Source organism: Myotis daubentonii, chromosome 12 (genome assembly GCF_963259705.1).
Source record: "Myotis daubentonii chromosome 12, mMyoDau2.1, whole genome shotgun sequence".
NCBI lineage: Eukaryota > Metazoa > Chordata > Mammalia > Chiroptera > Vespertilionidae > Myotis > Myotis daubentonii.
Window position 1 is genome coordinate 52,510,080 of NC_081851.1, and position 23,888 is coordinate 52,533,967.

The 23,888-nt window shown below is 37.5% G+C and overlaps 1 protein-coding gene across 11 annotated transcripts in view; it reads left to right on the forward strand.

Annotated features, from left to right (window-relative positions):
* NRXN1 (neurexin 1) overlaps nucleotides 1-23,888 on the forward strand; it is a 1,007,877-nt gene that overhangs the window by 440,241 nt on the left and 543,748 nt on the right. For all 11 annotated transcript variants that reach the window (XM_059659869.1, XM_059659870.1, XM_059659871.1 and 8 more), the window contains one exon: nucleotides 9,697-10,135. In XM_059659869.1, the coding sequence (XP_059515852.1) occupies nucleotides 9,697-10,135 (439 nt within the window). The remainder of the gene's footprint in view (nucleotides 1-9,696; nucleotides 10,136-23,888) is intronic.

The window sequence follows — 23,888 nt, forward strand, 5'->3', positions numbered from 1 at the left end:
AATCTGGAGCTCTCATAATTTTAGGGTCCTTGAAATTAGAAATGAAGAACAGTTATTTATGCTCAATTTTTCAGCAAACCTAGAAAAGGCAACATCCTTGCCCACTCTTATTAGCAAAAGTGAAATAAAACAACTATATGCATCAGGCTATAAATCTGTCAACTTAGAGTGAGTACAAGCTACCTTATTTTGTCATTTAGATGCTTTAATAAATTTAAAATGATCCAACTAAGTATCCCTTAGTAAATACTATTTGTTTAGTCGATGGAATCTTTCCAAATGTGCAGTTCATGGGAGACAACAAACAGGTATGAAAGTTAGGAAGTATTCACCTAAGCATTAGGATTTGACAGTGATTACTTCACAGAATGCTTCTTTGCTTTTTCAGAGACCTAATCACTTCTTTACTTAAATGACAAGCATTCCCCTCTCAAACATTTAGGATCTCACACATTAAACCATAAAAGTAACAATGGCTCCTCATCACTCAATTCTCAAGACCAAGAACCCAGTACTGCGCTGGTATGTATTTAAATAATCTTACCAAATAAGTAGTTACAATCTCATTTGGCAAAGAGGGAAACTACTTCAGAAAAACTGAGGAACTTGCCCAAGGCAGTGTAACTGGTTAAGTAGCTGAGCAGGAATTCGAACCTAGGGCTGTTTGAATCTATATCCACACTCGTAGCCATATTCATAACCATATCCCTATCCATATATACCTATTGATTATGCAATGCATTGCCTTCATAAAATAATATTAACATCACGGAACAGATTTTGACACACGGCTTCTCGGGAACAAGTCTACTTTGTAAAGTCTTTTCATTCAAGATGCTAAAAGCCACAGCGTCGGCTGTCTTACGTGTCCACTTCCCTGTTTCCTTTGAGGGTTCTCAGGTGGTGGTGTGATTGAAAAGGCTGTATATATGCATAACCCACGGATACAGACAATAGTGTGGTGAAGGCCTGGGGGGAGTGTGGGCTAGAGGGGGTCAATGGGAAAAAAAGGGGGAATCTGTAATACTTTTAACAATAAGGATTTTTTCTTTAAGCCAAGGCCAGCAGCTATGGCAAGAAAGGGGATTCATACAACTTGTGTACAGTAACCACAGGTCAGATAACCAGCTCTTGAAATCTCAGGTCCAGGAGGCTTATTAGAGGCCTACAGTTTTTATTGCTGAAGGGAACTTAGCTGCCGTAAAAGAGTCCCATGGAAAGAAAACCAAAAGAGCTATAGTCTATCCCTGGCTTTGGAGACAGGCATCCACATTCTGTCCACTCCTTCCCCGTTCTGCCCTGCTAGCTGAGTGTTTGGAGCAAGAGGCTTGCCTCTGAAGAGAGCCACACTGCAGTGCAGTCAGAGGCTCTTTGCTGTCTCCCGCACTGAGCCATTCGCCAGGGCGTCCAAATCTCTTCCATTGACGGACCCATTCCTGCTATTTTACTGCAAGAAGCTCTACTGGGGCCTCGTGATTATTGAAAAATAGTAATTGGTGTGCTAATTCACTTTTTTTTCTGATTTTATTTTTCTCTCTAGTTGTACATTTGTCCTCCAAATAATAAATGATACAATTTTCTGGCATGAGGCCAGATTCACTGATGTGTTAAAACCAAAATGATTGTAATCATTTATGAATTATAACTTTACAAATAATTATAATGACAGGACTGTAATTTTACACAAGAGATCATTTATTTTGCTACATAAAGCTTTCTTTAAGTGAGTGTGAATGAATAATAGCCACCAGCTTTGGCTTGCTACAGCTTGGAAAGCTAGATTAGAGCAACTTCAATAGTTCTGTCACCTATGTTTAACTTATCCGTGCAGAAAATAAAAACCTCTATGATACAATGTATAAACATTATTAGGATAATTAATGTAAATGTCTTGATATGGGGGGACTAACATATATTAGAACATATTATTAAGCTATGATAATTAAATCAAGTAGAATTAGATCAAGGGAAAAAGAAACAATGGAATGTACAAGAACAGAACCTGTATATGTAAGTATTTAATATTATATCTGGATTTATAAGAATAGCCCTTGTAAGCCTAGATATAACATTTGGTGCCACTATTTTGTTATCAGTTTAAAGACATCATTCTTGGTTCATTGGAAAATATGTTCCCTTAAAAAAAATAATTGTGGCTACTTTTTTCTCATTGAGCCTGGGAGACAATTCTAACATTTTGGATAAAGTAAGCATGCATTGCCCTTACTAGCAGCATCTGCCTGCTTGGAATAGACACTTTAACTTTAATTTATGAGGTGTTACATTCTGCAAGATCATGAAAGACTGATGCGGAAAATATCTTCATCACTTCATTGCAAAATAACAGTCAACATTGCAAGTTTGTTTCTAGTTAACTTTTTCAGTGTCTTTCTAAATATCATTAGTGGGGGAAAATAACTTGAAGATTTTTTACCCTCAGGACTTCTATTTTTATATTTGCGCTTTAGCTTATTGTGAAGCTAACACAGCTTTAAAATTAGGATTGCGTTTAAGTTAGTTACTTCCTTTTCTGCCTTGTTGCATAAGAGAGGGCTGCTCATTTGTTAATTGTTCTCCTCATTCTGCTTCTGTGGTAGAGATGGTTCACTGGTCTGCTTATTTCTTTTAATAAACTTGAAAGAGCACTGGACACTGAAGTCTCCGATACTTGTTCATGATCTGAGCTTGATGCCAACTGGGACAGTCCCTTAGTTTATCTGAGCCTCCGTGTCTTCATCTAAAAAAAAAAAGATTGATCTTAATTTTCAACTTGTTTTTTTGTGGGTTTTTTTTTTAAATCAACACCTCAAATCTCACATTACTGACAATAGTGGTTTTATTCTTTCATTTTCCCCCATAGGATTACTGAATTAATCTTTTTAAAAAATATTGATTTCAGAGAGGAAGGGAGAGGGAGAGAAAGATAGAAACATCAATGATGAGAGAGAATTATTGATCAGCTGCCTCCTGCACGCCCCCTACTGGGGATGTAGCCCTCAACCTGGGCATGTGCCCTTGACTAGAATTGAACCCGGGACCCTTTAGTCCACAGGCCAATGCTCTATCCACTGAGTCAAACCAGCTAGGGCTGATTACTGAATCATTAACGTGAGAAAAATAGACATTCTTATTTAATGGAACTTGAGTTCTTTTGTCACATGTATATGACACTGAAAGCTTCATTAAATAGAGCTGTTACAGGGACAGCACAGTCCTTTAGCTCCCATGGCTAACTTGTACAGATGGTGTCCAATGTTGTCGAAATAACTTTAGGCAGTTCACTGATGATGGAATGAGGAAAGGGCAAAAGCCAGAAAGTTTCTCTTTTCCTCTTGCATTTACTTGTTTTTATGAATAGAATGTATTGAGCATATTTAATTGGAATTAAGCAAAAATATTTATTTTTCTACATGGCTTAGACAAAATATTTTTTTCCTCTCCAAATTTCAACTACTTTTTGTTTTCAAATTAAATTGCAGTTATCTTTACTGAGAAATAATGTTATGGTGGTCTGTTTTTACATTCCAGAATTAATTTTTCTTTTTGTTATGGGGAAAGTTTTAATTTAGGTAAAAATTTTATCTGCACAGACTCTCTAAGTAGGATTAAAATGGGAAAAAATTACTCCTAAAAACACCCTCTTATCTTTCAAAATGCCTTATATAACTCTCTTACATAGACTTTCCACAATGCTACGTTTTGTTTTTGAAGATGTATTGCGATACTTTATACTTTATACATTTATACTTTATACATTTCCTACACCTTCCTTCCTATCTGCCACCCCTTCTTCATTCACCCCAAATGTAAGTCGTACAACTAGACGCACATTGGCCTCAAGTGGACATATTCGAGTTACAGGTGATAATGTCTATGGTGTGACTAAAATCCTATTAATCCCTTGGTCAGTTAAATTCAACATTTTACTATAGGCAAATATAGTAAATATATGCTAGGCTTTTTGTGTAAGAAAATGAATTTGCATAAGAAACTTGATCTTGGATAGAAGATAGGACAATATTGAGTGCAGTGATTTAAAAAAAGTGGCCACCTTGCTTCTACTCTGCTTTTAGATTTATCTCTTCTAAGGAGCTTTGAGGAAGATCTGTTTAATTTTCTACTTTTTAAAATTATAAAATAATCTTTTTTCTGGCTAAAGTCCTTGCTTTGTAGTATGCCAAGTCTATACGTGCTAAAATTTGTTTTTTGGCCCAGACATTTTTATTCCAAATTAGTCAGACCATCTGTGTGTCTTAACTATAAGAACTCTCTAATTTCATACATGTGATTTTTTTCTGGGCATAATGATAGCAGGTTTGGCACCCTACATATAAAGATATGTACATTGGATAGTATATAAATTGTGTGTGTTTATGTGTGTCCACGCATAGTTTACACATTACCAATATACATGGCCATAGCAAGTATTTAAGAACAATTAAACTGGTTTATTTTCCTTGAAACATGTTCTTCTATTGCACTGGGCATATGCCCAGGGGAGTGATTAAAATGGTATTTTCTCCAGTACCTCACCTTATAAGTACTTATCTGGTTAAAATGAAGGTGTGAGATTGAAAATGAATTATAAAATAATAAATAAGTTAATGCCGGGGATGAAAGTTGTAACACATTTTATTTCCTTTTTTGAGCTGTTCCTTATCTAGGTCATGACAAAACAAATGCAATTTTCTTCCCACTTGCTGGGGTGGCCCTTGTACTGTTCACTTACTGGGTAACCCTTGGTTGTATTTTGAAATGAGCACATTGCTATGAATAGATGATACTTGAACAGATCACAGAGAGGAGAAAATAAGAATTAAATTCGGGCACTTCAAATATCCTCACTTTTTCTTACTAGAGTAAAAGAATCAAATGCATTTACAACAAACAAAAAGTACATCTAAAACAACAGTCCCCTTAGGTAATTCTTAAGCCACATGGGATTTTAGAATGTATACATCATGAATGAAATACCTGTTGGAAAACTACATTATAGTCCTGCAAACAGAGTAATAGGCCCCTTGGCTTAAATCAAACTTGAAGAGACATTTTAATTAAGAGGCACATGAAAAATTCCATGAATATTTGATTCATTTAAAAATATTTAATTGAGGACAAATGAAAGGGAAAATCATGGTCTTTTGGAATAACCCATGTAACTTATAACAAGGTCATCCATTTGCATGGTGGCAAATAGCTATTTGATTGTGAATCTTCTACTTACTAAGCAAGTGCAATAATAAATAAATAAATAAATAAATAAATAAATAAACACCTGAGATTTCATGCTGAGATACTAAGACAAAGTTTGAAGTTAACATCATGAGATATTCAGACAGTATTAGACATGGTCATGATATAAGACTTTCATTGAGCTCTGTGGCCCCACATATTTGTTGATAAAATAGGGTACCATTATCTATTTCCTAAGATGATTGTGAGAAGTAAACACATAATTCATATAAATCTTTTGTAACGGAGCCTGGCAGAGAGTAAACACTCATCAATCTGAACTGATATGGTTGTTGTTGTAGTGGTCGTTTTTGTTGTTACATGCACAGAAGCCCTCTCCTGAGTGAAAGAAAAACTCCGACAATTGCTACTTCCTATTTGCTGGCTAAGAAACCTCATCTACAGAGAAAGCCTGCTGTATACTTGAAACTACAATGTGAATAAATATCAGGATGTGCAAGGATTCCCCCCAGTTTTCTGTGATCACTTTGACCCTGCTGCTCTATTAATTATTTTAAAACCCTGACCATCTACCAAGTGCCACGTTAGCTGTTACCCTTGTTATGACATTTATATTGTACAACATTAATTCGTTTACAGTGATAAGCCTACCACACAAACATATCACTCCTCTTCTTCCACATTTAAGTGTGAGGGGCGTTTTAAAAATTCTAACAAATGTTGGAGGAAAGGAAAAAGATCATCATATCAGTGTGTGGAAATTATATGGCAGCGAAAACAAAGCAACCCCTACCCACTAACACAGCAAATAACAAATCAATGACAGAAAAACCTACTTTATACTATGACTATCTTTTGGAGACAAATGATATAAGCTTACAAAGTAGGAAGTGAAATTTAACATTTTTAATTACTCTTGAAAAAGTCAATATTCCAAAAAAAAAATATGGATTCCACCACAGATCCAAATTAGTGTACAATAATATATCATCATTGATTATTAAGATGCTAGAGTATATAGAGATTTGTTGAAAGGTGAAACTATTAAATAAATTGCAACTTGTTATAAATAAGAAAAGAGATATCTGAATAATGGTAAATTACTGAGAAACATAATAGAAAGAAGCAAAAAAGAGCTTCCATGAGAATTTTTAGAAGATGGAGTGCTTACTGGCTACTCCTTGTTATTATAATTGATCTATGTTCAGGCCATTTTAAGATACGTCTAACTTTAGAAAAATACGGTGATTATGAAATCTGGGTCACATGAAGTAATAGTGTAGAGCTGAGAGCTATCTGCCTGCCCATCCAAAATTGCTTTTCTATCTTATAGTGTTGCCTTTCAAAGAATACAAAATGAGAAGGGGAAAAAAACACATTGTGCTTTTCCTCAAGACACTTCTTCTAGGAAAATGATTCTACCTCTGGGGAATTTAAACTCGGGTGTTTTTCACTGTAAAAGTAATTTACACCCTCCAAAATGAGGTTTGAAAGGGAAGTTTTCTAATACATAGGCCAGCTTTCCACTTATATGCACAGGAGTTTCTCCATTTTCCTAGAGAAATAGGCTGAAAGTAGCAGCTAGGTTATGGTATTAGTCCACAGTACCACAGTATGTATTGACTTTACAGAGAAAGGAAGGGGAAGGGATAGAGAGAGAGAAACATCAATGAGAGAGAAACATCAGTCGGCTGCCTCTTGCATGCCCCTCACTGGGGATCGAGCCCACAACCCTGGCATGTGCCCTGACCAGGAATTGAACCAATGAACTGTTGGCTCATGCTCAATCACTGAGCCATGCCAGCGCGACATTCTATTGTATTTTACTAATATTTGTAAATATTGTTATTAATAGTACTCTGTAATCTGGGATTGAGGTTTTTATAAAAAAATAAAGGAAGAATTTTATTCAACTTGCACCAAATATTTTGTGTGTCTACGTTGTGCCAGGTGCACTGATCTTAGTGCTGGGCCGTAGTGAGCAGGGTCCCTACCTACATAAAGCACAGGATCTGGTGAATATTGATTTTCTTTGTTGGGGTGTGGGGTGGAGGGACAGTACAAGGCTAACACTAAGTAGTATGATCAAGGGAATTCCTATTTTTCTTCTCCATGAATTTAAACCCCCCTGTCACCAGGACACCCAATTCGCTGATGGCATTACAAGTCTCTCACTGAACCCCCCACCTAGATTTGCCCAGTCCCCACATCCTTCATCTTTCAGGTAGCTGATGTGAGACTCGTGTTGCAATATACCCACCCTTATGCCCACTTGCTCATGTCAGAAACACCCAATTCCATTGCTGTGGTTTTATTGCAAAGGAAATGTGTTAGCATTGTTCAGCATGATCATCCCTTATCACTTGGGTCAGAAAATATTCGTTCCTAATCAATATCCATGTCAAAAGAATTCCCAGATATTAAAATACAAATCACAAGTGAAGATGGAAAATGATTTGGGGTGGCTTGCACATTATGGCGAGAGGTTATAAAAGTGGAAAATCATCTGTGCACAGCGTTTTCTCCACTTCTAACGATGCTGAAAAACGGCAATTCTAAAGCAACCTTCCCAAGGCTTAAGAATTCTTTCTGTTTTCCAGGAAGTATACTTAAGATTTAATCTAATTCCTTTCTGCTATTGCTTAAATTCATTTTCTCTTCTTTTGTTGTTAATAGAAGCTTGTTAAACCATTATACATATTTGTTCAAAGAGTAGGGAATATAATATTCTTTAGCATAATCCTTCCTCAACATAAAGGTAAATTAAAACATTAGGACTAGCATTTGAAATATATGACTTATTTAGTTGGCACAAATCAAGTATAAAATATCATTTATATGAGTGTGCATAATTTGTAAATGTTTCCTTATAATGAATTTATTTAGAACGAATATCGCTGTGTCTACTTAGTAAAGAGAGGATGATATTTGTAATCATGCAGTTTGAAGTAGCTGATAATCTTACCATGTACCTGGCATTGATTGCCTTTATGTGGATTTTCTCACTTACATGATTTTACTTCTTTAATCATTGTAACCATCCTATAAGGTATTATCTCCTTATGAGGGACAAAAAGAAGGTAATGCTGGAGGTGGAATTTGAACTTAGGGAGTCCAATACCAGACCATGCACTCTTAATCACTCTGAAAAATAAAGTATCCATTAACTCCTCATTTCGGGAAACTCATCAGCCACACTAACTCTTGGCCCAGTTGGCCTTAGGTTTGGAAGAATTAACTGCTGTGTTGACCTAGTTAAAGACAGGCTTTCTTACTTTTTCTGTTATATAAATGCAATTTTACACAGGGACAAATGAGTTTAGAATCTGACATTGTTGGCTGCTGTGAAATTTTGAGTGCCCTCTTAAAAGATTTTAGACAATTATCTGGACATAGATAACTAATGTACCCTTATCTCTGTATGACCTACTTTTTTGGGGAATGTAATTATCCATGATATGCATTTTGTGGAGAAAGCGTATGGACCTCTCTTTATTCTTATGTCACAATCGCTCTACATTTATTAAGGTGATGTGATGGCAGATGCGTGATATTGTGAGACCTGCCAGTGGATTTGTCCAGGGTGCTATTTGGATTCCAAAACAACCCTAGGACCAGTGATCAGCACCACCCACCACTTTAGATGAAGTGCCTTAGGAAATGACAGTACAGGACACACTTTGCTCCACATCCGTTATATTCAAAGTGAAATGGAGCACCAGTGATCCAGGTTGAATGGATCCAGAGTAAACACCGTGTTCCAGAATTACGTAACATTATTCAGACAGTTACTAATGTAGGGCAGGGCAAGAGCGAGCTTCTGCACCTTAGCTGTATTTTATGATTTTTCTGTGAAAATGTAGGATTTTTTTCCCTCAACTTGTGATTATCTTATAAATGACATATACAGAGTGGGACAAAATAGGTTTACAGTTGTTCATATGGAAAATAATACAATGATTAATAAATAATAATTAAAGAATAAACTGTATTTCATGTACTCACCATTGTAAACCTACTTTTGTACCATCCTGTATGTCACCATGGATATATAGACACTAGCAGAGGTTCTGTAGTGCAGGGGACTGTTATACAAAAGTATTTAATTTCAGATAGTTTAGACTGAAAAACCTCAATACTTGTATTTAATAAACAAAGTATAATAGTCAACTAATGAAAGCAAATGGCTTTTATAAATCCAAGTCTACACATACTTGAAATGCAAGCTCTCGGCAGATTTATTCAAATTATTTGAGTTAACTACAGGCAGCTTCCATGTGTGTGTGCAGGCACATTATATGAATGACATTAGATTGGAATGGTTACTGTTCAATGCGTTGATACTTGAATTTTACTTGGCTGAAAAACATGGCATTATACATCAAAAGGCATTGAACATTGTGTACCTTTTCTTGATCTACTCGCCAGTTACATGAGCTGATGACAACACATTCTAAATATTAAAATATGAGCTGGTCTCTCACTGTTATCTTCTGCCTACAGGTTGTATATAAAAATAATGATGTAAGGCTGGAATTATCTCGACTTGCCAAGCAAGGAGACCCTAAGATGAAGATCCATGGAGTAGTGGCATTTAAATGTGAGAATGTTGCAACTTTGGACCCAATCACCTTTGAAACCCCGGAGTCTTTCATCTCTTTGCCTAAATGGAATGCAAAGAAAACAGGCTCCATATCATTTGATTTCCGTACAACAGAGCCAAATGGCCTCATCTTATTTAGCCATGGCAAGCCACGACACCAAAAAGATGCCAAGCACCCACAGATGATCAAGGTTGACTTCTTTGCTATTGAGATGCTGGATGGCCACCTCTACCTCCTCCTAGACATGGGGTCAGGTACAATAAAAATCAAAGCCCTGCAGAAGAAGGTGAATGATGGAGAATGGTATCATGTGGACTTCCAGAGAGACGGACGGTCAGGTAATTTATCTGTTTCCCATGCTGTTTATCTGCTGGAATATCCCATCCACCCCTTTCCTTTCCTAAGGAATCAAAACCAAGACCTATTAAAGATTTTCTGCATTTCTGTCTTTAGGGTAAAGGAAATTATCTGTTGCTATTTCTGTTTCACATCATAGAAAGAGATAATTAATCATCATAGTTGGGCATCAAACTCCAAATGCTCAAATGGCTTCTTAAGTGAATACTTATTGGATAATCACGTGTCCAATCTTGCAAGAAATTTTATCTTGAATTTACAAATGACAAAATTTAGTGTTCTGGCATTACCGATGAACATTTACATAATTGGGTGTTTGGAGGTGCCTGAAATGGCAAATCTAAATTATGAAAAAAAAAGATTATCCATACAGAGAATCCTTAGTGTAATACAGCACACTTTTTATTCGAGTTAGGACTAGGTATCAAAAAACACTTTAATATAGTTGTATTTCAAGGACACTGGCAAAACTACTGCCTTCCAAGTCGCTTTCCTTCCTGGTGAAAGATGTTTGGAATTCCACCAATAGGGATTCATTCCACCTGGGTTTTGTTTTGTTTTGTTTTGTTTTGTTTTGTTTTGTTTTGTTTTGTTTTGTTTTGTTTTGTTTGCTATACCTTTTCTCCTGAAGCTGTGTGCTTGTGTGGCAGGGAAAGAAAGGGACTTGTAGGGAAGGCCTAAAAGAATATAATTTCTTTACTCTGAAGTTTTGGAGTGGGGTAGGGAGCATAGCAAGGCTGGGGAACGTCCGACCCACAGACCTTATTAGGCCCATGAAATAATTTAGTCTGGCCCTGCCAAACTAAATTAGGGGTGAGGTAATTAAATGTTTGACCAAATATAGCAGGGTAATTTTTAAGTTGATAACTTTGTATGGCCTGCCAATGAGATTATAAATATCCAAATGGCCCTTGACAGAAAAAAAGTTCCCCACTGCTGGGGTATAGGAAGATGAGTAGCATGGTGAGAGGGGGAGCAGTGAGTTGCTAAGAATCATATAGGCAGAGATCATAACATTTGTGAAAGATGAGGGGGGGGGGAAGCAATTTTTTATATATATACAACTATATATTCCTTCTTACTTCTTTTACCATCTTCACTCTGTGCTTCCATAATCTGATTCTCTCATTTACAAATCAAATTATGTTCTTCTAATAAAAGACAACTGAATTTAGACCTAGCCACTCTCCTCCTCTCCCTCCCCAACTCTCTCATTTGCACATATACTCTACCATCCGCTCTGGATTTTCCACTGAATACCAGTAGAAACTCAGCCAAGGCATTTTGGGGGAAGGGGGGGGCTTGAATTGCTTGCTGTGTAAAACATATTGGGAGGACCAATTTCATTTCAGATCCCAGACCCAGTGAAGCGGGATCGACAGCGATGGGACCTAAGATTCTATATTTTTGCAAAGCTTTCCAGCAGACTTAATGATCAGCCAAATTTGAGAGCCACAGACCAGATGACACTTAGTGCTTCTTTCAGATCCAATAGTCTGTGATTACCATCCTATTTGAGAGGGGTCATAGACTCATTTGTCACTTGCTACTTCTCTGCAATGGAACAGTTTCTGATTTCACTATTATTTATACCTTGTTTTCCTCTTTACAAATCAAGAAGATTGTGTTTCCCTTCCTAGAAATATCTCCTTTTTGCACAATAAAATAAATATATGGAATGTGTGAAAATTAGGAGGGAGTTGGCGGTGAGGGAGAAGAATTGAAGAAAGCTCAGAACCCCAGGTATCTCAGGTACTCTGTTTCTGATTCCTCACTCTCTGGGAACGTGGTCTCTCTATGTTGTCATTCTTTCATTTCTGTACGGAACTCCACTAGGACAATGGTTACAGTTCATGCCATGTCATTTTTCCCCCGAGTGTCTTAGATAATTGACAGTAGGCAGCAAAATATTTTTCTTGACTGCTCTACTATACAGATTCCATTAGAAATTCGATTCCTCTATGTTTTTCTGATTTAAGCTGAGAAGAGTACATTGGTGTGAATACAGTGATGTTGCAATAGAGTGAGTGCTCCCTTTGGCTTCCCTCAGCCTATTTCTAGAGTTAACAGTTAAGGTGCTACTTAAGAACTTTTAAACAGAAGGTGTAGAGGAGGATAGGCACATGGACTAATCTTCTGTTTTAGAATACTAACTGGTGGATATCATAGTTTGACTTAAAGCACATTTAGAATAAAATTTTGAAATTAATTTATGAGAATATGTAGGTTTTTAAACTTTATTACAACCTAACACATAACTGATCAAATTAAGTGGACAACATTCGGAAGATCAGAGAGATAAATAATACCACACTTCAGATCAGTTGTAGTCATTCCCGTACGAATGAGGTATTTTCTAATTATCTGAAGAAATACGTGGTTGATGTCAACATTTTAGGAAATGCAAAAGAATGTAAAAAGGAAAATAAGCCACCCATTATTTATTTGATAATGATGGATATTTTTTTCCTGTCTTTTCTAAAACTTATTTTAATTATAGTTCATATACAATATTTTATTAGTTTCAGGTGTACAAATGGTGACTTAAATTTAAATATCTTATGCAGTTATCACCATGATAAGTCTGGTAACTATCTGACTCTTTCCAGACATAAGTGGTGATACAATCTAAACAGTTTCCCCAAGTTCTTTGGGTGACCTAGTACAATAAGGATCAGGTAGACACTTTAATCCGCAAGCATAATAAAATCTACTTTGTCTGTTTAACGTTCTTTAATTCATTCAAATTACCAAACATTTATTAACTGTCCTTTTTATACCCTCATTGGAAAAGGTCAAAGCTAGATGGAAAGAGGAAAGAGATGTCTTCAAAGAGGGCTAAGAAAGAAAACAAATAAAACATGAGATTTTTGTTGGAATCCAATGGAAAATTTAAGTTACTATGTTTGTTGTTTTCATGGCAAAGTACTTTTATATGATTATAATTTTAGATTAGTGAGCTGGAACAAACAATATAAAAACCAAAACTTATTCACTAAACCAAGTTCTGCCCTTTACTAAATTGAAAAAAAAAAAAAAAAGGAAGAAAGGAAGCTCATATTATGTTGGCCAAGCTCAAGGGAGTTTAATGTAATTTTAATAACTGTAGTTGTTAATATTTTATATATAGTATTTTAATTAAATTCTATATTTACACACTAAATTGGTTTGATGTAAAGCAGACTTTAAAAGATTGAGTGAATAGCTATACTACCTTTTATTTTTGAGTTAAGCTGGTGAGATGTGAACATTTGTAGCTCAGTTAAAACTAGGAAACATATAATTTCAAGGAGTAATTTATTTTACTCATTTTTCACGTCAGCTATATTCAGAAGCTGTATGAAAATTACTCTTGATATAATGCGGGGAAATGGTACTGCCAAGACAAGAAGGCAGTGTGGGATGTTTTCTAATTCGTGAACAATGAAGGTCTTATCTATTGATTTGTCTGGGATACTCCTTAGTACTATATTTCAAAACATTTAATGAACCATATTTTTTTCTGGTACTAACGTAGAGGGAGCCCAGACCTAAGAATTATTCCTCCTGCTATTGACCATGCAAAAATAAGTAGGAATAAGAGCCATGGCCATTAATTTGATGCTAATAACTTTTGGTTATCTTGGTTGGAGATAGGGTTAAAACTGTATTTGGTGGATAGACTTATTTTTTCAATATTCTGCAAACATTTTATAATGGAAACCCATGTATGAGAGGCAAATTCTTATTTATGTTTATACCCACAGGTCCCAGTACTTCTTGTATAATAGCAGTGGCTCAATAAGTATTTGTTATAAGAAAAAATAAAGAATAAAAACATGTGAATGGCTCAGTAGCAACCCACCCCTAATGTTTTAAAATAGTAGCATTATCCTTACATTTGAAGAGTAATAGCACCCTTTTAGTTGTAAATGTAACTTTTTTTTTAAGTTAATCTTCACCCAAGGATATTTTTCCATTGATTTATAGGGAGAGTGGTAGAGAGAGGGAATGACAGAGAGAAACATTGATGTGAGCGAAACACATTGATTGATTGCCTCCTGCATGAGCCCTGACCAGGGCCCCGGGCCAGGGAGGAGCCTGCAAACAAGGTATGTGCCCTTGACTGGAATTGAACCGAGGACCCTTTGGTCTGCAGGCCGATGCTCTGTCCACTGAATCAAACCAGCCATGGTTTAAGTGTAACTTTTTAAAGGAATTACACCTCTGTCTGAAAGCAGTTTACACATTACACTATAGGATAACAGGTCTTGTTCCTCTTTTAAGGATACAATATTATTCTCCAAACCCAGGGAATGGTGATAAGCCAGGCACAAAAATGACAAGCTTTTATGAGAATAGGACTGCTACCCCTGCTATTCATTAGGACCCCATGCCTTTTAGCAAACATGTGGGTAGAAAGAAAATCAATCATGAGGGAAGGTGTTCACTCCTTTTGGGCGACTGGGATATACAGCTACAGTTAGCGTGCTAGTGACAAGGAAGATAGTCACAAGGATATCCATTTTCTGGTGATATGCTTGTCAGTCCTTTGTTCAATAAAAGATTGGTATATGAGCCCCTTATTTGATGAGAAATACTGCCGTCATCTGAATACTTTACTAGGACTCAATATCAAAACAATGAATTGCATTGGGTTATATGTCCCTGTTTTCAATCTCTGACATGGGAAGGAGAGAAGCACTTTAATTCCCACACTTTGGTTAATATTGTTTGGGCACAGCTCTTCTCTCTGTATAATGTAGCTTCTTTCATACTTAGTCGGTTACCGATGACATAGGAGGCCAAGTAGGCTGAGCCATGGATGGCATTTTCAGATCCTACACGACACTGGTAGAGGAAGGACCATGCAAAGTCCAGCCATGATTTTTGTGGATCAGAGTGTATGACTTGAGTGCCTCCCAAAGTGGATGTCCCCCATGGGTAGCTTAGCAACCTGACAGAGCAAAAGTCCTAACTTGCTGAGTTAATGCATGTGGTTGAAGAGGCTCTTTACCCTGCAAACTTTGCGGGACTTACATTTCCTTATGAGTCCCTCCTCCCTTTCCAGAGTTACTCTTTCCCTCTTTTATGCTCCCATATTCAACAGAAAATAACTGCAAGGGTATTTAGCTGAAGTGTGAATTGTGTTAAAATTAGGATGAGATTAATGACTGTTTTTGTTTGTTTTTTAAATTGCACATACTTTTTATTTTCTTTTATTAGAGGCATGAAATTCATGCACTCGGGGAGGGGGGGTCCCTCAGCCCAGCCTGCGCCCTCTTGCAGTCTGGGAGCCCTCAGAGGATGTCTGACTGATGGCTTAGCACTGCCATGGAGGCAGAAGAGGCTCCCGCCACTGCTACTGAGCTTGCCAGCCATGAGCCCAGCTTCTGGCTGAGCTGCGCTCCCCTTGTGGAGCGCACTGACCACCAGGGGACAGCTCCTATGTTGAGCATCTGCCCCCTGGTGGTCAGTGCACATCATAGTGACCGGTCATTCTGCCATTCAGTAGATTTGTATATTAGCCTTTTGTTATATATGATTTTTATTTTTTAAATATATTTTTATTGACTTCAGAGTGGATGGGAGAGGCAGTGAAAGGTAAGAACATCAATGATGAGAGAAAATCATTGATTGACTGCCTCCTGCACACTCCCTACTGGGGATTGAACACTTAGCCCTTGATTGGAATTGAACCTGGGACCCTTCAGTCCACAGGCCGAAGCTCTATCCACTGAGCCAAACCCGTAGGGCAGGTTAATGACTGTTTTCTGGGGGCATGAATATTATTTAAATTTGTGTTAAGCTCTTTGGCTCAGTCAAGGGTATCCTCTCAAGTATTTTCATAGCCAACTGCCAGTCTTTTTTTTTTTTTTTTGCAAACCATCATTACACATTGAAATAAAAAAGAAAACTCATTATTCTTGTCAAAATCTATGTGTGTGTACAGCGGGGTACAGTGGTTATTCATGGGTAAGCCTACATTTAACAGCTAAGAAGCCATTGAGATTTGAATTGAAGTCACAGAGTTCCAGTTTAAGAACTAGAAATTACAGTGGGAAAGGCACAAGGCTCTCTCTAGAGCACATAGAGGTTTATAGTAATCACTGTTTGATGTGAATAGCACTTTTTAGCGATCTATTACCAGCACTGATTTCTGCATATAGCATTCATGAATCACCACTCTTAGACATTTCTACTTGAACAACCACTAGACATTTTCTCTGTTTAGATCTTGATTTGAACTTGCCCTCTGACTATAAACATTCCTCCCATGCCTTCCTAGTAGCCTGTTGCATATATTAAAATAGTTATAAGTAAATTTATAAAACTTCAATTTGTATTCATGTCCATAAACCACTCACCATCAAGGGGAGCCCTGAAATACTTTCTAAATAATGTATCAATTATTCTGATGACTAGATGGTTGTTATATTAAATTTTATTAAGTCAATGCTTGTGCTTATGTATTTATTCTGAACATATTTAGAAAGGAAAAAGTCATCAGTCTTCCCTGCTCAAAACATTTTAAATTTGGCACATTGTTTCCAATCTTTGTTAATATGTACATGTATTTTTTATAGTTGAGATTACAGTATAAACATAATTCATCAGGCTATTTGTTTAAATTATGTCATAAACTCTTTTTTTGCAGCAACATTTATTCTCTGGGAGTTATGAAAATAGCATCTGAGAATCAAAGCTGAGCTTGGCAGAGGCACCTTAATGAGGCTCCCAGGCTTGTAGGACTCAGTGTACTAACTTGTTTATAAAAAAAGAAAATCACAGTGAGAAATATTGACCCTACTCATCTGAGAACTGCCCAGGGGCCTTGAGTACTTTGTCCCAACTGTAGAGAAGGGAGGCAGGTCATCTTAAATAAGATATAGAAGAATCTCAGAACATCATAGGCTAATATTACTACACTAGAGGCCCAGGGCATGAAATTCCTGCATGGGTGGGGTCCCTAGCCAGTGATCAGGGCCTATTGGGGCCATCTTGCCAAGTCCCGATTGGGACTGGGCTGGCTAGGGCCTACTGGCCTGATGGTTGGGGCCTGGGGGCCTGCCGCCCACTGGATGGGGCCTGCTGGACAGGGGGAGGGACAGCGGGAGGTTGGCTGACCATGGGAGGTTAGCTGTGGGAGCACACTGACCACCAGGGGGCAGCTCCTGCGTTGATCATCTGGACCATGGTGGTCAGTATGTGTCATAGCGACTGGTTGACTGATCGTTCCAGTCGTTCTGGTCGTTCAGCCTTACCGGTTGCTTAGGATTTTATATATATAGATATTGCCTTACTGTGTACTCTTCCTGTTCAGAAGGCATGTTCCCCACTCTTTTGGTTAAGTTTTAGCTCTCATTGTAAGTCTGTTTGGAGCTGAGGGACAAAATAGACCAGCTATATAGATATGAGTATTCAGGTTCCTGTAACAAATTTTCCTTCATAAATGCATAAATAAGCATAAATTGGCCTATCATATTGGCAGATCTACATAGGAGGCATTCCATACCCCATGGAAGTTATTTTCTCATAGAGACTTAATATCTTGGTATTCTCAATTTATACATAGGTTTTATGGGCCTAATGAATATCAGCTGAGCCCTGAAAGATGGAACCTTGCTCTCTAAGTCTACCAAATCTTCTGTCTGGGCCTACCAGGCTAAGGGGCAGACCCTGGGCTGCTGTGTCAATTGCACTCTCAGGAAACAGGCTGTTATCTGACCACACCCAGCCACACTGATCCTCTCTGTTCAGTGCTGAGTGGAAATCTGTGGAACTTTGGCAAAATAATGTTTTAATCGCTACAAAATATGTCACTTGATTGATATTTACTATTTCTGACCATTGTATATGATCATTTTACTAACATGTTTTCTGTGCATTTATTTTTTTTCCAGCAAAATCTATTTTTTAATGTTCACATGTATGCATATGTTGCTGTGAGTATGTATGTGTTCATGGGCTTACCACATGGCATGTATATAACATAAAAATATGTGCTGTTGGTGAAAATGTTCAGGCAATTCAAAAGTACATAAGTAGCCCTAGATGGTTTGGCTCAGTGGATAGAGCATCATCCTGCAGACTGAAGGGTCCTGGGTTCTATTCTGGTCAAGAGCACATGCCTGGGTTGCAGGCTCGATCCCCAGTAGGGGGTGTGCAAGAGGCAGCCAGTCGATGATTCTCTCTCATTATTGATGTTTCTATCTCTCTCTCCCTCTCCCTTCCTCTCTGAAATCAATAATATATATATATATATATATATATATATATATATATATATATATACACACACACATACATACATATATATGTATGTATATATTTTAAAAGTATATAAGTAAAACGTTTTCATTTGCCACACACTTCCCTCATCAATTCACTACCTCCTTCATGGTAACCATTAACATAATTTGGTATTAAAAAATTCCCAAGTATTTTTCTATGCATCAATATAACTATAAATAGATTTATGCATATGAAATAAATTTAGAGCTTATTTTTTCCATAAACAAGATCATTTTTCAACAATTATTGTGTGACTTGAAAACCTACTGAGAATATTTTCTATGCCATTTTTTGTAGTGACACCTTATATCCCTTCATTTGAACATAATACATATTTACTTGTTCTTTCTCTATTGATGGACATTTAACTTTTAACTTTTTAAAAACTTTCACTGTTTTAAACTAATTTATAAAGGAAGTCGATATTATGTTTTTATGTGTAACATTCAGAATTTTTGTAGCATAGATTCTGATAACTGTAATTGCTGGGTTAATTGTATTTTAATGTTTAAGATAATGACACGTTTTTTTTTTTACTAATCAGCTGTTTGAATTTACACCCTTATCTATAGTGTATGAGCTGCCCTTTTCCTGTCAGTCTTGCCTCTCACAGATATTTTCAAACTTTTATATTTTGTTCCAAGATTTATTTCTTCATATATTGCTTTAATTCCTGAAATCCCTGGGCTTATGAGTGACGTGACTCCAAGTAAGCAGAAAACATATAGTAATAAGTCAAAAACAATATACTATATTTTTGTTTTAAAATAAAGTTTATTTTAGTGCATAATGCAGAACAGGAGGAGTTCTGTTAAACCTAACACATGACATTTTTTTAAAAGACACAGAAAATTAAGATGGCAGAAAGGAATTATCCACTCATAGCCCCAATACTCCAAAACTTCCATTGTTAATATCATGGTTTTTTTGCCCCCACTATCTATGTATTATGAGAATTCTATATTTTGCATTATACAATATAATTGATACTCCATTATGCTTTTATCACTTATACTAGAGGCCCGATGCATGAAATTCATGCAAGGGGCTTGGCCCTCGCAGCCCCTCGCAGTCCTGGCTTCCTCTAGGAGGTCCTCCAGACTTTTGTTCTGCTATTCGGTCTAATTAGCGTATTAGCTCGATAAAAAAGGATTACCTCTTTTCACTGATTTTGGTTTTGTTAATAGACTATGAATTTGCCAAGTACCTTTTTAAGTTTGTAGGTTTTGATTCTCTTCTGCAATGAGAGGTGTATCAGAATTATTGGTTGATAAAATTGATATTTAGCTAAAAATTATTTTAAGCAGTAACTTCAAAAATTTTATTCAAAAAGGAACCCTAGTGACCCTCCAGTCAATTCCTTTATTTTTGCACAAGAGCCACACTGGAGCCTAATGAATCCATTATTTGTCTAAACCTGCCAGCTAGTTAGTTGCAAAGCAGGAGCATGAAAATTGGTTTCCTGTGGCCAGGCAAAAGCTGTTCCCATTACAGCCCACCATTTCCTACCCGCTTACTTCCCAGTCACTTATACTTTTACAGTAATTTAAAACTTGAAACCAAATGGACTTATTCTAAATCTCACCTTCACTTCATGTTTCTTCACACCTTGTAAGCTAATCTTTTGAAGTGGAGTAGCCAAGAAAAATTGGATGGAAAAAAAAAAAGTGAAAAGGAACAGGTTATAAATAGCAGATCAAATTGTAAAGTTGATTTCGACTTTTATAACTAAGAACTGTTTTCAGTAGTTTGTCCCCTTTTACATACACTTTCACATAAAATGTGAATTTATTATTTATGCTCAGAAATGTTCTTAAATACAGGGTGGGGATGATATCTGACCCATGCATATGCTGGATGTGACTCCTTACATAGAACCCAGGCCTAAATTAAAGCTTGAGTTCCCCTTGGATTATATTTGGGTGGAAAGTTGTATTATATTCCTTTCGAGTTCTTTCTTGTCTTTCATTGTTGCTTCTTCCCATGAGAATTCTAAAATTGTCTCTCAAAGGGATAATACGGAGCTATGGGAAGAACATCCTTATCATTATGATAATAACCTCTCAATCCGTGTCTTTACAACCTGGGGTTGAAGTGAATTTGGAGAGTCATGTCTAGCATTTGTATTAATAAAATTATATAATAGAAAGAAAATACCAGATTGCCTCAGTGGTAGTAGTGTTCAATATTTTTCTATTAAACTTTTGTTCCAGTGTGTGTGTGTGTGTGTGTGTGTGTGTGTGTGTGTGTGTGTGTGTGTAAGCATGTTTGCATGTGTGCACTGGGCTATATGTGAAGAAACCTGTGGATTAACTTTAGGTGTGTGGTCAAAAAACTCTGATCACAAAGTTAGAGTTTGGCCACAACAAGTATGTTCATGAAAATGTCTCTGAACTTTCTTAAAACGCTTTGTTCAAAACAGACCCTAAGACACTATAAGTAAAGTCCAGAGCCTAGTCATACATTCTCGCTAACAGTTCATAGGTGATTATCAGAAGTATCTGGCAGCAGTGTTGCCCGTGAGAGTGTGGGCACATTGAATATGGGAACTGCATGGTGCACCCAGCTCTGGAACTATGTGGGAGTCAAAGAGAGTGGGTGTTATGCAAACCACTGAATTCCCTCATCTCAGGGATTCTTCAAGCATCCTCTTAGCATCAGACTTAAAACATCATAAATAAGGACAATACACTTTTTCCAAGTGTTTCCTTTTCTTCCCTGAACTAAAACAAGTTAGTCCCATGAATAAAAAAGGCATGTGGGAAAAGTTACATACTTTTAAGAACATATTTCTACTCTTATAAAACTTTTTTATTGTTCACTTGCTCTGTGTCTCTCTCTCTCTGAATATTTTATATTTACTAGAGGCCCAATGCACGAAATTCATGCAAGAATAGGCCTTCCTTCCCCCGGCTGCTGGCACTGGCTTCCCTCTGGCACCCAGGACCTGGGCTTCCCTCCGGCCGTTGGCAGGCACTCGGGACCTGGGCTTTCCTCACAGCCCCAGAAGGTCGTCTTGTCTAATTAGCATATTATGCTTTTTTTATTATTATAGATTTCCAGTTGGCCTTCTTGAACTAATTTGAAGAAGGGGTGTTACCTTTTTATCTTAAAAACATAAGTCACTGTGTTCATTGCACCCAATCCTTTGCCACACAACTCTTTGCTTTTCTCATATAGCATGTCTTTTTAAAATTTTATTTATTGATTTGAGAGAGAGAGAGAGATTGATTTTTTTCCCCAGTTATTTTTTCACTCATTGGGTGGTTCTTGTATGTGGCCCGACTGGGGATGGAACCTACAACTTTGGTGTATCTGGATGATGTTCTGATCAACTCAACTACCGGACCAGGGCAGTACATTTCTTTTTAACGTCCACCTTTTCTTTTGTCATTAGCACTCCCCGTCTCATCATTTTCTGACTTAACATCAGCTGCTGTGTGGGAGAGGGGTCATCTGTTAACCTGCTTCCTGTTGGGCATGTTGGGCAGTTAAAAATATATGTAATGAAATTCTATTTAGAGAAGTGTCACCATTCTCTCTCTCAAAATTATACCTCTCATTTCCCCAGATTGCTATGCTTTATATTTTTCTCAGTAGGATCTCATGCTACCTCTTGTCCCTAAATGAGTTTTCCTCTAGATGTTTGCACAGATATGAACAGTAAAAATGAGTACTTTGTCGCTTTCCCTTTTGCTGCCTCCTTCTGAAATGACGGTTACACGCTCCTCGTTGGAAGGCCGGAATAGCAATACCTTTGAGTGTCTCTCCCCTAGGAGCTTTCTTCATTTCATTCTGTGGAAGTCTAGAGAGACAGATGTCTCTAATGACCTGGCCCCCTGCCCCGTCTCTGCCAGCGGCTCCCACGCCCTCCTCCCGCACACAGACAGAGCCCGTTACACTGCCCGCTGCAGAGCACCCCTCTGCTGGGGTCTGGAATGCCCCTGGCACCATGCAGAGGCAGCAGCGTGCCCTCAGTTAGATGCACGTCTCACATTCATCACAGGCAGTATTTTCATGTGGATCTGGTCTCAGGTATCCCATGAAACAACTGAAATGCATCTTCCTAACCACAGTACGCTTCCCCTGCCCGTCCCTACTTCTGTCCCCATCCTCTGTCTTTAGGCCTCTCCTGCGTGTCCGCCCCCTAAATCCCTGAGGCTCTATGTCAGTGGCTGGCATGGCACCAGATGTTTTCTAATCCACTTTCTCTCTTCAGACTCCTCCTGTTAGGCTTTAAGCTCTAGACCTGAGAGAAATCTGGGATAACCCAGTAATGGGTCAGTGTGGTGGTCTTTTCCGGTATCGTATTTGCACTTTTACGAAGATTGTTCTGGAGATAGAATATTGGTGGGAATTTGAGTAGTCTGGTGGTACAGGAGGGAAGTTTTGATTGTATCTGTCTTCCATCTTTCTTTATTTCCCCCTTCTTTCTTCTTTTAATGGATTCCACAAGTATTTTTCTGTGATCCTCAAGGAATTCCATGTGAATGTCTACTCTTCCTCCTATGCTTAGGGCCAGGGTCCTGTATATTTATAAACTAATAGAATTACTTTCTTCATATATTTTGAGTGAGCAGGGAAAATTTGTCAATTTAGATAAGTAACTAGTTTGATTTTTAAAAAGTAAACAGCAGCCCTGGCTGGCGTGGCTCAGTTGGTTGAAGTGTCATCCGTACACCAAAAGGTGGGGGCATCAATTCCTGTTCAGGGCACATACCCAGGTTGTGGGTTTAGTCCCTGGTCGAGGTACATGTGGAAGGCAACCAGTCAATATTTCTCTCTCTCTTTCCTTTCCTCTTTTTAAAATTAATTTTTAAAAAGTTAAAAATAATAAACAGTAAATTTAACTTGGTTCTTGTGATTAATCATGACACAGCATTTATTCAGTGCTTATTATAAACTAGATACTTTACTAGTATTATTTAATACTCGAACAACCATGTGAGGTAGGTCATATTATTATGCCCATATATGGAATGAGTAAACCAAGACCTTAGCAGTTAATTGCTTGATTCATGTGGCTAAGAATGATTAAGTCAGGTGTTGACATAGATAATCAGTCAAACTATTATATTCAGTAAAATCAATCAAGTCAGGTTAAGATGGATGCACACGATCTTTCCTTAGTTCACAGGTGCATACCAGCTTTAAAAACGAGTGCTAACCAGGGAGAGTCTGCCTTTATTCCTGAGTGGTACAGAATGTCGATTCCTCCTTTCTCTGTCTCTTTCTTTCTTGACTATTAGGGATATGGAATGCCAATTTCTCTTTCCTTCTTCACTTCCTTCCTTTCTTCCTTTTCTGGCTAAACTATGAGAGGCTGACAAACGCTCTGTGCTGGCTGTGCACTTTGGATTTTATTCCCAAAGTCAAATACAGGCGTACCTCAGAGATATTGTGGGTTTGGTTCCAGACCACCCCAATAAAGCGAGTCATCCTTTTGCTAGCAGAGGGTCT